General features: G+C 50.4%; 1 protein-coding gene across 1 annotated transcript in view; it reads right to left on the reverse strand.

The window, feature by feature from the left end:
* The window catches only part of NOL4L (nucleolar protein 4 like), a 130,691-nt gene that overhangs the window by 54,837 nt on the left and 59,921 nt on the right, over window positions 1–15,933 (reverse strand). Inside the window, exon 4 of the mRNA XM_045980606.1 lies at window positions 10,326–10,435. Coding sequence (XP_045836562.1) covers window positions 10,326–10,435 — 110 coding nt within the window. The remainder of the gene's footprint in view (window positions 1–10,325; window positions 10,436–15,933) is intronic.

The following is a 15,933-nucleotide window of genomic DNA, read 5'->3' on the forward strand; positions in this document are numbered from 1 at the left end:
ATATATCTTTTCTTTTTAAGATTTTATTTATTTATTTGATAGACAGATCACAAATAGGCAGAGAGGCAGGCAGAGAGAGAGGAGGAGGAAGCAGGCTCCCTGCTGAGCAGAAAGGCTGATGCAGGGCTCGATCCCAGGACTCTGGGATCATGACCTGAGCCGAAAGCAGAGGCTTAACCCACTGAGCCACCCAGGGACCCCTATATATCTTTTTTTAAAAATGAAAGTACTGAGAGAGAACATGGGAGGTAGAGTGGAATCATTTAGTTTTTTAAGGACTCAAGCACAGAAACCATTAAAGAAAAAAAAAGAAATCCGCAACCATAAAAATAAATATGACAAAACACACATCATAAGCAAGACTAAAAGATAAAGGGCTAAGTTTGGGGGAAAAAGAGGCAATGGCTAACTCTGGAGAATCAAGAGAAAGGAAATGTAATCACAGTATGCTAATTGGCTCAGCTATGAATAATACATGCACAGTCATAATAATAAAGATATTGAAGTGATTTATCCAAATAGAGAGGTATGGATAATATTGAGGGATGGAGAAAGAGGAAATAATAAATGCACTTATTTAAGGGTGTAATAGTATAAATACTTATCTCCTACAACAAGAAATTAAACAACATCAACAAAACAGCCCAAATTAAAAATTAAGAACTAACAGCATAAGCGTATGTTATTTAGAAATAAAAGGCAAAACCAGAAGGAGAGAGCTAAAATATAAGAAAAGAGGTTGTCTCTGGAAAAAAAAATAAAGTGGGGAGGCCAGGGTAGGTCTGTTGTTTTTCTACATGATTTTTAAAAATATATATTCTATTAATAAAAATAAAAATGCATAAAAATCAACAAAAAAGAAAAGAGCAAAAAAGATAAAGGGCCATTTGAGATGCTGTCTCTGAGCGTGAATCACCCTGGAGTTATGGGGGAGGGTCTGAGGGTCACAGGGCAGAGGAGCTGAGAGCAACTGCCCCACCTGCACACCATCTCACAGCAGAAATGCTCCAAGGATCATTCTTTGCCTGGAAAAATCCAAACAGCAGCCTTGGTCAAGGTCAGTATTTTAGTTGCTTTTTGTTTTCCTCGCCGCAGTGCAAACCTTCCACAGTGCCAGGGATTTACTGAGACAAAAAAGGTTTGGGCTATAGCTTCTCAGTCTTGAAAATGGAACCAAGACCATTTCAGGTCCTTTTGGGGCTCCCATGGAGGCAAGCTGTGCCCCCTCAATTCAACAACATTAACAAGTAACAGTGGGCTGACCCTAGCGGCCTACTGAAGGTGTCTGAGAGGCAGGAGGCAAGAGATGGAACAAGAGAAGGAAACCAGGAAGGCCAAGGAATTGGGAGAAAAGAAGGAAGCTGGGAACTGGGAAAGTGGTCCCAGCATGTGTTGGTGGATGAACCCAGTGGGGAGAGTAGAAGGACTAAACTCCAGGTAAATAAGGCAGACCCACAAGCAGACCCACATTCTCACAATTTCCACAGGGTCCACTCCATATACGACTCTGTGCTCATTGCTGAAAGCAAAAACAGAGATGCTCTAAATTTTAAGATACTGGTCCAGAGAAGTGGCTATAGTAACACAAATTAAAAAGGTGAAGAGACTGATGATGGGGCATTGGAAGAAGGTTGCTGCCTCTCATGGCGAAGCCTAAAGGTGCTACTTATGTTCCACAGCACCAACCACCTCATCAACCTCCCCCAAGGGCAGAACTCCAAGGTCGGGTCTGAAATCTTACTGGGAAACTGCCTGTGATAAAATATCTCACTTTGCCCTATTTAGTGCATTTTTGCCTTTAACATTTCCTTGTTTGATAGTCGCAGAACTGCCTTCTCTTTCTCTTTTTGCCTTTGTTTTTATGTCATTTTAAAAATGTGTTTTGTAAATACCAAATGGATTTTGCCATTAAAAGACCCTCATTGGAGGCTTTTTTACTCTTTGCAGCAGAATTTAACCCATTTACATTTACTGTGATTTACTGGTATTTGGTCTTGCTCATGTTAGCTTATTTATGTTTTCTATTTATTATACCTCTTTTCAGTTGCTTCTTCTTTTATTCCCTCATTTAATTACTCTTGCTACGTTGATCATGTTTTCTTTGTTTCTTTTATTTTTTTTCCTAGGGGTTTAAAAGTTCTAAATTCTATTTCTATTCCATGGAGATTACGGTTTAATTTTAAAGAAATACATCAGAACCTCTGTTGCCTTAATGGACTGTCAGAGATTATATACACTGAGCCACAAAAGGGAGCATGGAAGCATCTCCTTTCCGCTATTTCTCCTTTGAGCTCACACCTTGCCTGAGCTGCCGTGTAGCCTGAGGAAGGGTAAGGAAGAGATTATTATTTTTTAGTTTTGTTTTAAAGATTTTATTTTTTTTAAGTAATTTCTACACCCAACATGGGGCTCAAACTCACAATCCCAAAATCAAGAGTCACAGGCTATTGGGACTGAGCCAGCCAGGTGCATTGGTGATCATTACTGTTATTAAACTCTCAATCTGGGTACCAGAGTCAGTGCTCATGGGTTCTCCACAGGTAAGAGCCCTGGGAATCAGGCACTGTTTAGGTGAAATGACAGATTCTCACTTCTTCTTTGGGGCTACCCATTTCATGGGGTCCTTCTAGGGCTGAGAGTGCTCATGAGAAAAGAAAGCCACCAAGAGGGACAAGGACTTAGAGAAGGAACAGAGCCCTGCTTTAATCCTTCCCTGTTCCGCAACCTGGTCTAAAAGATTAAAAAGTGAAAGCAGTTAGTCAAAAAGTGGAAATGACCCAAATGTCCATCACTGGGTGAGGGATAAATAAATGTGGTTGAGCAAGGGATGGAATAGTACTGAGCCATAAGAAGCAATGGAGTTCTGGCACCTGCTACAACAACGGGAGTGGACCCTGGACTCATCACACTAAGTCAGTGAGCCAGACGCAGAGGGTCAGATAAGTGATCCCACTTATTTGGTCCCTAGATAGTCCCATTTATAGAGACAGAGAGTAAAACAGTGGCCACCAGGGGCTGGAGAAGGAGAGAACAGGAGTTAGTGCTTAATGGTTGCAGAGCTCCTGTTTGGGGTGATGGAAAAGTTTGGGGGATAGCGGTGATGGTTGCTCAACATTGTGAGTGTACTTAATGCCACTGGATGGTCTACTTTAAGATGGTTAAAATGGGGGCACCTGAGTGGCTCAGTTGGTTAAGCGTCTGTCATCATGCTCAGGTCATGACTCCAGGGTCCTGGGATCGATCCCCATGTGGGGCACCCTGCTCAGCTAGGATCCTGCTTCTCCCTCTCCCACTGCCCCTCCCCCTGCTCATGCTCTCCCTCTCAAATAAATAAGACCTTTTTTTTTTTTAAATTTTAGATTTTATTCATTTATTTGAGAGAGAAAGAGAGAGAGAGAACATGAGAGGGGAGAAGATCAGAGGGAGAAGCAGACTCCCCATTGGAGCTGGGAGCCCGATGTGGGACTGGATCCCAGGACTCCGGGATCATGAACTGAGTCGAAGGCAGACACTTAACCAACTGAGCCATCCAGGTACTAAATAATATCTCTCTAAAAAAAAAAAAAGGTTAAAATGGCAGGGGGCCTGGCTGGCTCAGTCCAAAGAGCACGCAACTCTTGATCTCAGGGTTGTGAGTTTGAGCCCCATGTTGGGTACAGAGATTACTAAAAAATATAAATAAACTTTAAAACAATGTTTAAGTGGCAAATTTTATGTTGCAAATATTTTATTCAATTAGAAAAAAAGTGAACGTGGCTAGCTTTTTGGGAGTGGATTAATTCCTCCTACACTTAGGGAGATTGGAACCTGATAAAGCCCCGCACTTGGCTTGTGTTCATTTCCTGCCCAAATCCTTGCCCAGCTCTCCAGCACTGGCCGAGGACAGGGCTCTCATGGAGCCTCACTGCAAGAAAGGCCCATGCTCTGCGCCTCCTCCTTGTCCTCTTTCTTCTTCCTCCTCCTTTCCCCAAACTGGCTCCGGCCTTCATCAGCTCAGGTCCTCCTAGATCTGTCATCTCTCAACTTCCCGCGTTACACTAAGCACCCAGATCTCATTTTAAGATACGTGAACGTCCTCTGAACCACCTGGGAGGTTTCTGGCCCTTTCTTGCCTCTGTCTGGGTCACAGTTCCACGGCTGCTGTCCCACCTACCAAGAAAAGCTCCTTGAGGAACAATTATATCCTATTCATCTTTGTGGCCCTGGTCTCTTGTACAAGGGCATTCACGGAGGCTATCAGACACCAGGTGCATAGGACAGTAAAGGTCCCCGAGACTTCCCCGTGCTTCCAACATGCCAGGCACCACGCTAAGTCCTGAGCTTCACTTTGCATCATTTAACTCTTGGAATAACGTTATGAGTTATGGGGTATTTTTATCAATCCCAAGTAGGAAAGCACAGAGAGTAAAGTCATTTGCCCCAAGTCATACAGCTGGCAGGAAGTGGAATTGTTACTGCCGGGGCCTCTAGGGTCTGGGCTTAGCAGGATGGGCTGGCATCCCGGCTAGGAGAGTGCTGCTGCAGGCTGGCCCCCTGCAAGGAGCATGGGGGACTGAGCTCTGGAGACCCCAGGGGCCCGGGGGCAGGGGTGATGGAGCTTGCAGGCCCCAGGCTGGGGAGAGGAGAAGGGGAATTCTCCCTGGCTCTCCTACCCTGCAGGACCCAAGGAAAACTCCGGGCCAGGAGAGAGGCAGAGGAGAGGGAGGCAGAGGTTAATGGAGACAAGTAAAAGTGTCTGTCACTGGGGCTTAAACAATGGAGCAGCCCCACTTCACACGCTGCTGGGAGGACCATTAAAACCATTAGCGGGACATTAGCGCTGCTCCAGGAACTAGAGAAAGGGGAGGCTGCAGAAGGTGCTGACAGCCTTCCCGCTCTGGACAGAGCAAAGGAATGGAGGAGGTGATGGGGGAACGAAAAGAGAGCAGATCTCAGGGTCTCAGCCTCCGTATCTATAAAACGGAAGTACGTGCCCGGGGAAGGAGTACAGACGATTTGTCTCTCTCTTTCCGGATCTGGATATGATTTCTATGTTAGGGTCCTGGTTCAAACATGCGGATCTCAGGAAAGATCAGGATAACATCAGCCATAATATGCATATCATATTATATGTGTACCCCTGCAGATCACTGAACATTCTCGCAAGGTAGGGGTGACCCCCTTCCCAACCCCAGCGCCCCACCCCCCCTACCCCCCCCCCATGCCGGGCCAAATTCCTCTTGTGGTATTTCCTTAAGCATCATATATTTACGGCAGGTCCCAGTTCCCAGGCCAAACAAAACCCTTGACGTGTGCTGTCAGCATCTCTGCCAAGGACGTTCTCCCTCCACCAGCCCCATGGGCGGCCCATCTGCTCCAGATTCTCATCAGCACACCCTGGTTCGGGGAGTGTGGAGAGAAGCAGGGCTTGGCTCTGCCCGGCTCTGCCGGTGCACAGGTTCAGGGATGGGAGGGATCTGAGTTTCATTCCTGCCAATGGTTGACCTTGAGCAAGTGCTGAACCCTTCTGAGCCTTGGCTTTGGGATCCGCCAAATGAGGACGACAACAGGACCTTGCAGAGCTGCGAGGAGAAGGGGTAAAGGGTGTGACGTGCTCCACCCGGAACAGGGGCCAAATTTTATTTACTTATTTATTTTAGAGAGGGAAAGGGTGGGGGGAGAGCAGAGGGAGAGTGAGAGAGAGAGTCTTAAGCGGGCTTAAGAGTTGGACACGTAACCGACGGAGTCACCCAGGTGCCCCAGAACAGGTGCCTAATTAATAATAACCCAGTGCCTACAACGGCACCCACCCAGCTGACCTCCCTGTCCTTCCTCTGTTCTTCCTCTAAGACCCCGGAGTGTTGATTTCAGTTTTCTTTGTCTCTGTCATTGAACTGTGAGGGCGGGCAGGGCACAGACTCACTTCCGTTCATCCCTATCTCCTTAGCACCTGAAACCATGCCTGGCCATGGTGAGCAATGGGTAGAAGGATGGATGGGTGGACGGATGGATGGGTGGATGGGTGGGTGGATGGATGGATGGATGGATGGATGGATGGGTGAATGGATGGGTGAATGGATGGGTGGGTGGATGGGTGAATGGATGGGTGGGTGGATGGGTGGGTGGATGGGTGGGTAGATATGGGTGCAGGAGCAAGTGAATGACAGGAACATTATATAGCCAGCTTATTTGCTAGGTAGAAACATCTAGGCCCAGAGGGTTGACTCTGGGCCCACAGTTGACTCTGATAATATAGAAAATCAGCACTGGAAAAACAAAGCAGGTTGTTTGTAGAGAATAATCCCCTATCTATTCAATAGTCTAGAAGGCTGGACCCCAAAATATTCACAGTGACCTGAGTGGTCAGATGATGGCAATTTTTATCACCATGATTTTGCTTTTGGCTACTGAGACCAGGTGTTACCTATGTAATTCAAAGAAATAAGAAAAGAAAACCAAGTTACGCGGAAACAAAACAACAAAAACCCAGTGGCCACGTAGAGAAGAGACCCTCGCCCTCCTCTTTGGTGCACCTTGCACACAGCCCTATGGGGGATTGGGCAGCTCAGCCGTCGCGGAGGACCCTGACAGCTGCCTCTGGCCCTGTGAGTGCGGCAGCCCTCCCTGGGACGTCATGTTATCAGGGAACGCTACAGAGCATTCTCCAAGGCAGTCCACGTCTCATCAAGTCTTCCTACTCTGCCCCCAAGAAAATGTATTCCTCATACGTTCCTTGGTACAACTAAATGTGATTTCCAGTTTATGTCTTTATAAGTATTTTCCCAAGAAAGGGGGAAGAAAGAGTTTATCAGACTACACTCCCTTATGTTTAGCTCCGGGTGGCCAAGGCGATGAGAGCTCCTGGGCTCTGTGTCTTGTGGGGAGGTGCTGGGAGGCTGGATTCGGACCCCCCCCCCCCATGCCTTGCATATTGAGGACACCATAAATATTTGCTCCATTGAATCAGACCTCAAAAAGAATCTTTTTTCTTTGTGTAAATATTATTAGATTTTCATAATACCTAATATCATCTGTGGAGAAGGGCCCGTTTCCCCGCACACTCATTTGACACAACTGGACAAGTAACGTGGTTCTGTCCGGTTCACATGTCAACTCTCCCCCAACCCCTGTCCTGTTCTGTTTGCCTTACTGTTTGTCCCCATGCTATCTGGTCCTGGAAAAAATGAATTCTCGGGATTTTTCTCACCCAGAGTTTTTAGATGTAGAGCTTTGTTTGGCATTAATAAAATATCACTTATCCCAGCTTCTGTTCCTTTAGAATTGGGTTTATTTTCCGTACGGCCTGCACGAGTGGTTTGCAAACACGACAGGTGTCCTCTGTCAGCATCTCGGGGTCAGAGGGATGCTTCAGGAAACGAAGCCACTTTCAGAGCCTCGTCAGCACACGGGGTTTGACAGTTGGCAGAACCGGGCCCCTGGCTGCATCTGTATAGCGGGGCCATTCTCGGACCCCAAGGGGAGCCCAACTCTGACTTCTCTGCAGGGGAGAAACTACCACTTCAGATATATGTATTTTTCGTTCCAACTCAAGCTGAAGAAATCAGAGACCTCTGGGGTCTTGGCCCTTCCCTGCTCCTGCAGAGAAATAATCGGATGAGCACTGGGATTGCTTGCTTCGCCACGTGCCCAGCTATAGAACAGGGATTGCCTGAGGGACCGAGGCCTGGACAGCTCAGGGCCGTGTGGCAAGTGCCGGAGACTCTGGCAGAGGAAAGGCCACACGTGCAAGGTGCAATGTTGGTTCTCCTGCCCGGTGTGCGCAAGGCAGGTCTGCAGGGAAACTACGAATGAAGGTGAGGAAGACACAGTTGACTCTGAGGCACCCACTCTCACCTCCAACCCTGGCTGGACTCTCAGAGACCCTTGGGGAAAAGCACCTTCCCATAATCTGCCTTTCCTCTGTGAGTAGCCCAAACCTCAGCAGGGTAATTCATCCATCTTTTTTTTTTTTTTTTTAAAGATTTTATTTATTTATTTGACAGACAGATCACAAGTAGGGAGAGAGGCAGGCAGAGAGAGAGAGAGGAGGAAGCAGGCTCCCTGCCAAGCAGAGAGCCCGACGCGGGACTCGATCCCAGGACCCTGGGATCATGACCTGAGCAAAAGGCAGAGGCTTTAACCCACTGAGTCACCCAGGCGCCCCTAATTCATCCATCTTGATTCATGAACTTCGGTTCATTCACAGCTACTCATCGAGTGCTTCTTTGCCCAGCATGTGTGTCTTCTCCCCATTTCTTCAACAACAGAATACCTCACACTCTCTGCACCAGCCATATCAGCCTGTCTGATTCTCGGGGGTACTATCCTTCCTTGAGCCACAGGGCCTTTGCACAAGCTGTTTCCTTAGCCTGGAGCTCTTCCCCCCAAACCTCCATCTCAGCTCGTGTGTCTCTTTCTGAGGCAAAGCCCTGCTTTGACTCATTCCTCATGTCCATCTAAGAGTACTCACAGCACCGTGTGTCCTAACACACGGCCCTCATCACAGCTGCACTGTGATGACAGACTCATCTTTCCCCCACCTGTTCGTTGTTACTTGCTCTGAGCTGGGCATTGGTGTGTGGTTTTATTTTTTTCATTAGTGTCTGTTTCCCCCAAATCATAAGAAGAACCAGTAACAGTAGCTCCTAAGACTTGTTCATCCCTAGAGCCTGGCTCATGGAGTAGGGCTCCATAAATATTTGCCGAATGACTGAATCCTTGCCAGTGTACCTAACCCATAGTTTAATTCCCCACAGACAGTAAGAATTTGTACAACAAGACAAACTACAACAGGATCCAGTGATGAGGGATCACAACATGGGCTACACGGACCACTACTGGTTCTGGGGCTGATCTGGATCTAGCGCCATTTTGTAGGAAAGAAAGAGCCGTGAGGCGGCACGACCAGCCGTTCGGGCAGCTCCGCGCTTCCCCGTGACAGATGAGAACGGTGATAAGAATGTGTGAGAAGCCAGGTGCTCACGACCGTGTGGACGGTTATAGGAAAAGAAATTACTCTGGAACGGGAGTCAGACGTCTCAGGCTGAACATGCACAGTGGGGTTCAGAGTTTATAACTAGTAGCAAAAGCACCCTTATTACCGACATTCCTGCACAGAAAAAATCTTCCTGCCATGAGTTAGAGACCCCCACGCCATCTTCCCCACGGACATTATGTTTGATCACGTGACGACTCTTGGGGTGTAACCATCACAGAATAGACCACCTCAGGTGAGAAGGCGTAGGAGACACAGAGACACAAAGGACTCTACCATCCAGAGCAAAAGCTTACTTCCTTCAACCCTTAGAGGCTGAGGCGAGGGGATGGGAGGACACACCACCCCTGCTCGCTTAGTGGAGGGCGGAACCGGGCATGTTCAAGCCGGCCAGCTCCAGTCCTCGAACTGGCAGCCACAGCCCCAGATGCTACCTGGACGCATCCCGTTACTTCACCTCAGAGCTGGCATGGTGTCCACACCCGCCGCGTGCACGTGCTTTGGTTGTCAAGGAGACCGGCAGTATGCGGGACAGCATGCACCCAGGGCTGGGAGTCAGACTGTCAGTTGGGGGAGGGGGGCGGAAGACCCATTGCCCTAGGTAGGCCTCCAAGATATGGCAGATTCATATGTCACAACAGATGAGAAAATCTGAAGCGGGAGAGAAGAAATTCTGACCCTGGTTTTAGGCGGTGGTGGAGGGAGGGGGTGGCATTCACCTAGTCCTTCCTTAAAGGACGGTATTGCTACTTGCTCTGCGAAGAGCTGGAAGGTAGACTCTGTGGGGAGGCAGGCAAGAGTGGTTTTCTTTTCATAGCCTGTTTCCATGGTGTCTGACAGCACTTGGCAATCTATAGCTGGGAGTCTTGGACAGCCAGGGGGCCCCAGGGCCTTATCTCATGCAGGCCACCCTCCAAAGCCCATCCTTCTGCCCTGCCTGGGCCCCCAGAGGCCACAGGCAAGCAGCTAGGGCTGCTCGCTCACCTCCTTGGGGGAAGGAGGTGAGCGACACTGCAGACAAATGGCAAAGCACAGAGAGAACAACCGAAGAGTCAAGGTCTACAGCTCAGGCATACCCCCTCCCTCCATGCCCTTGGGGAGAGTTCAGAGAAGCATGAGCTTCCCGGATTTCACTGAAGACCTCTTAGGGCGATCGGTCCAGCCGACCCCCTAACCAGGAACACATTCTTTCTCTTCCCTCAGCCTGGATGGCAAGGCCCGGATCACCAGATAAGGGCCTCTTTGATTCCGTGTGTTTACACACGCTGTGGCCCCACACCTTGGAAAGAACCAACCACATCCATGCGGGTAAGCACGCTTCTGGGCCGGGTGAGGGGACACGGCGTCTTACCTGTTCCTGGGAGTTCATCACTCGCAACTTCATCTGCTTCAGGTATGTGGAGGTAAGGGGCATGTTGTAATCGATGATCCCAGAGACCAGGGGAGAGGGAGGCTCGTTTTCTGGCAGAAAGAAGAAAAGGAAGCCACTTTGAGTCCGTGCCCAGGGCCCCCTGGCAGGTACCACACCCTGTGACCCACACAGAGAACACAGAGCCTGAGGAAGAGGAAGGAACAGGCCTGAGCTCACAAGCCGGCAGCTCAGCTACCATATCTGGCCCATGGATGGGGACCAAAGGCACTGAGGAGAAGTTGCAGTGGGGTGCTGGTGTTTGAGAAGAGTGCACAGGTTAAAATTCTGGAATATTTGGCTGCTTTGAGAAATGGAAGTTCTGGTCACCCAGGGCCCATGTGGCCACCCACCAGTGCGGCTCTGCCACAGCTCCTTCTTGCAGATGGGGCGGGAGCTCTCATTTCCTATGCCCATTTTCACGTGAGTACGATACTTTTGCCAGGCTCTCGAAGGCATTTATGCTTCCAACCCCAGTCTGAGCCAGCTTCCTGTGGCACACCTGCCACCACCACCTGACCCCATCTCCCACCCCCACTGTGTCCTCCCAAAAGCACGGGCAGGTACCATATGGCTCACGGGTCTGGCCCAGGTCTCCAGCGCCCATCTCCCAAATTCTGGTCCCTCCTTAATCACATGGAGAGGAGGCCTGGTCCTCCCATTTACTGCTTTCTTGTCCTGAAGATCAAAGTAAGCCATGCTCCTTTTGTAGAGCATGTGCAAAGTGTGGAAAGATGTAAAGAAAAACAAACAAAACAAACAAACAAAAAAACCCCAATCACAGCACCAAGCAGCTTGGAATATGCTTCTGTTTGTTTTTTCTTTCCTTTGATTTCTCTTCCTTCTGTACTTGATATTAAAATGCATACAGAAAATTATGTAGTCCGCTTAAAAAAATTTTTTTTCTTAACATCATCATAGTTATTTCACCCACCATCAAAAATCTTGTTTTTCTTTGCAGATAGCATTTTCATAGCTGTGTACTATTTTACCATAATTTACTTAAGTCATTCACTTGCAACTGGCTGCTTAGGTTGTTTCCTGTTGGGGGCTATTGTAAACAACACTAAAGGGAACATCTTCGTCTATGAATATTGGTGTGTATTTCTGATTGTGTCCTTTGTAAAGATTTTATTTATTTATAGCACGGGCATGTGTGCAAGAGGCAGGAGGGGCAGAGGGAGAGGGAGACAGAATCTCAAGCAGATTCTGCACTGAGTGTAGAGCCTGATGTGGGGCTCGATCTCATGACCCCAAGATCATGACCTGAGCCGAAACCAAGAGTCAGACACTTGACCGACTGAGCCACCCAGGTGACCCTGATTGTGTCCTTTTTAGACAATCCCAAAAATGGAATCCATGGGTCAAAGAGTAGGACTGTTCCATGACTTAAAACCTCCGGCTAAGCTGCCTTCTGCAGAGGCTGCTGCAGTGGACACTACCCAGCCATCATGTTCTGCACCTGAGCTGCCCCTGCAGGTACCCCCAGGGACAGACTAAAATGGCACAGGAATAAATAGGAGGATGGGGAGCATGATTAAAAGGGAGCCTGTCACATCCCCCTCACCCCCTCCCCTGTCCAGCTTCCTCTTCAGATGCCTTCAGATGACCAATCTCAAAACGCTGGAGTCCCATGCTGGGGTCTGTCACCCTGAGCGGGGCCTCATTTGGTCCATTAGTCACTTGACCCTGCTTCACCCTCTGCCTGGGGAAGAGTCTTGGTTACCTGTTCTCTGGCCTCCTCTTTCTGCCTCCAAGACTCCAGGCTTTTCGCCCAAAGCTCCTCCTGGTGCCTAGTTCTGTTCAAGGGCCGGGATTTGAGCAGTCGGAGAAGGAGAAGAAGGAGCTGACTTCTGGACTGGCCAGTGGCTGTCCTCACCCATCACCGTCTGGCTGGAGAGATGGGCTGAAGGGCAACCGGGTGCCAGGGCCCTAGTGGAGGAGCCAGAGGCCAGGCCAGGAAGATCCCTGTGACCTTGAAAACACTATGCCATGTGAAAGAAGCCAGACGCAAAAGGGCAAGTACTGTAGGCTTGCACTTGGATGGAATTATCTAGACTAGGCAGACTCATTGAGACAGAAAGTGGGACAGAGGTTATTAGGGACTGGGGCTTGGGAATGGGAAGTTATTGCCTCATGGGTCCATGGTTTCTGTTTGGGGTGGTGAAAATGTTTTGGAAACACACAGAGGGAATGGTTGCCCAACGGTGTGAATATAAATAATGTCACCGATTCTATACTTAAAAACTATTAAAATGACAAGTTCTGTGTTATAAATGTTTAACAATAAAGAAAAAAAAGCCCCTTCAAACAAGGGGGTGAAGCTACGCAAAAGGGGACAAGGAAGTCCCCTGCTTGATATGGATAAAATAGCCTGGAAAATAGAGTCCGTGTAGACTGAGCCAGCTTCCTGTTCTTTTGGGGGGACTTCTGGGGGACTAAGGGGTGTCCTTTTGAGGTGCTATACTTCTGGGAACCATCCAGCTTGAATAACATTTCTTACCAAGTTGTATGAAAATGCAGAACTAGGGGCGCCTGGGTGGCTCAGTGGGTTAAAGCCTCTGCCTTCGGCTCGGGTCATGATTCCAGGGTCCTGGGATCGAGCCCCGCATCGGGCTCTCTGCTCAGCAGGGAGCCTGCTTCCCCCTCTCTCTGCCCGCCTCTCTGCCTACTTGTGATCTCTGTCAAATGAATAAATAAAATCTTTAAAAAAAAAATGCAGGACTATGTTTTGCTTTTTAAATCTGTGTTGTCACACTCAGAGTTTTTGTGTTCTTGAAGGAAGATTTTTATTCTTCGAGGAAGAACTAAAGGTCACTAATATCTCAGAAACTGGCTTAAAATGGGCTGAACTTTTTTTTTTTTTTAATAGAGATTTCCTCTTGGTTCTGTGGTGGAGGGATCTGGCCCGGCTGCCCACTGGCACCTTTGCCCAGACGCCTGGTGCAGAGGGAACTAAAATCAGTTTCCGTGGCCTTGGGTCCTCTTCTTGCCACTCCACCCTCAGCCCAGACTTGACCTTCTGGAACCCAGGAGCATGCTGGGACCGGCCTCCTGCCCCAGAGTGATGGGGCGGGAAGCATGTGTGAGGCAGACATTTGAGCGACCACACTGAGATGGTGTCACTCAACAGGGCCCTGGTTCCTATTTTCAGATGCTGGGTCTTCAGACGGAGAATGCGGCCATTTCCGTTTCATTTCCTCAGAGACATGGCTGTCTGGTGAAAAGAGGCGGGCAGGGCCACCCTCGCCCTAAGGATGGCTGGTCAGAGCCACAAAGGAAGGCCTCATCGAGTGTCATGGTGACTTTTCGTGTCTGGTCATCTACGGAGGCCGGCCACAGTGTTCTTTTTACTGATGGGAACACCTGGCCTGCCTAAATGCCACGACTGCTTAGGAGCACGTATCTTTAATAAAGCCAGGTACAGGGGCGCCTGGGTGGCTCAGTGGGTTAAGCCTCTGCCTTCAGCTCAGGTCATGATCTTGGGGTCCTGGGATCAAGCCCCCGCATGAGACTCTCTGCTCAGCAGGGAGCCTACTTCTCCTCCCCCACCCCCCACCTGCCTCTCTGCCTACTTGTGCTCTCTCTCTATGTCAAATAAATAAATAAAATCTTAAAAAAAAAAAAAAAAGCCAGGTACAGCTTGGTTTAGGGGGAAAAAAAAGCAACTGCTAGGATGACCCTCTTGGGGTGGAAAAGGGATCTTCCTGGGCCTGTTCCCACCCCAGCATGTCTGCAGCTCTGAAACCACCTCTGGCGCACAGAGGCAAGCTGGGAGGGCTTGAGACCAGGAGAAAGGCTCCCCTGAGCACGCGCACACACACACAGACACACAAACACCCCCGCCCACACACACACCCACACACACACCCACTGAGACCCAGGTGTGGTGAAATGCCCCTGCCTGCGCCTGCGCCTCCAGAAGTGAGAGTTCCGGAGGGCGGGGGGCATTCTGGGTGAGGGAAGGTACTGGGAACTGGTGGTGGGACCGCAGTGAGAACCCCAAGTTTTGGGGCCGCGGGGAGCCCTGGCGTTCTGGAGGTGGTGATCGGCTCCCATGAAGAGGATCGGCTTGGTAGAAAGGACGCAAGTAGCAGGGGCCAGCGGGAGCCCTGCGGGGTCCTGCGCTCACAGGACAGACACGTGCCAGGCTGGGCGGAAGCTAAGGTGGACACGTGAAGGGGTTAGCAGCGGCTTCCCCGGGCTCTGGGAAGCCAGGCCGGCCCCCGCCTGGTCAACACACAGAGCGGCCATGCCTGAGCCGCGCTAGGGCGGTGGGCGTTCGCAGGGGTATCAGGGCCGCCATGATCCAGCAAGAGGCTGGGGAGAGAGGCAGAGGAACCTCTCAAAGAGATGTCTCAACACTCTCTGCCAAGGACAACCGAAACCAGCCCAAGAGCCAGCCCTGGGTTTACGGGCCTTGGAAATAATCAGTGATGGGGCGTCTGGAGCCAGGCCAAGCCAAGCGCTGACCTCCACCGCTTCAGTGGAGGCAGCGGGCCTCGCCGCTCCAGGTGGAGCACATGGGGGCTGTTCTCCGGAGCTTTCACCTACAGAATGGAAGAACTCAGTCCAGGGACCCCCGGGGCTCCCAGGGCCAGTGGCCAGTCTCCCAGGCGGGGCTGGGTGTTCAAGGGTGTGGGCATCAGGAGGGCCCAGAGGAGCCATGAGAGCCACCAGCCTGGGGGGTGTTCAGATCTGAAAACAGATGCGGGGCATAGGGCTGGCTCAGGGGGTGCTAGAAAGCCTCTGTCCTAGGGATGTGAGTCAGCAGACCAGCAAGTATTGAGGGAGCACTGCTGTGTGTGCATTCTGGGTGGGGCAGGTGGGGGGACCCTGTAGGCACAAGCCATGCTCTCAGCAGGGGGCACCTGAAGGCCAGGCTATTAGAGCTCAGGGGAGGAAGAACTCCGAGGGCTCTGGAATAGCTCAAGATGGCTTTGTGGAGAGAGGATCCGAACAGTGTTCAGTCACCCAGCCAGCAGCTACGCAGCACTCCTCAGGCGTTCCACGCAGACCCTCCTGCTCCAGGAGGTGGGGACTAGCATTAGTACCCCCATCTCACAGATGTGGCACCCTCCCCGGGTCGTACAGCAAGCGAGGGCGAAAACTGGGCCAGGCCAGGCCAGGCCAGCAACCTGGCTGGCATAGGAAAGACTGCAGGGGCAAAGGAAGCAACTGGAATGGGGTCACCTGGAGGACAGGATCCGGAGGGCTCGGCACAGAGGGGTTGGAAGCAGACAGGGGAGTCTGGGCCTGGTGCAGAGGAGCCACCACCGGAGTGGACGATTCTGTCTCCGGGGGAGGGTCCCTGCCGTGGATAACTGGGTGGCCCACTGCTAATCCTGGTTTGTTGCCACGCAATTAATATTTTGTCACCTCAGAGGAACTGGAGTGTGTCTGCAGAGGCCCCTTTCCCCAGGAGCTAGGGCTGCTCTGAGGGCACACCCGGTTCTCACCCTCTGTGCCCTCTACGCCTGGACTCACTCAGGGCTGTGGAAAAGGAGCGTGGAGCCGGGAGGCCCTGGAATTTCCCATCCTTGGACTTCCT

Source organism: Meles meles, chromosome 16 (assembly GCF_922984935.1).
Source record: "Meles meles chromosome 16, mMelMel3.1 paternal haplotype, whole genome shotgun sequence".
Classification (NCBI taxonomy): Eukaryota; Metazoa; Chordata; class Mammalia; order Carnivora; family Mustelidae; genus Meles; species Meles meles.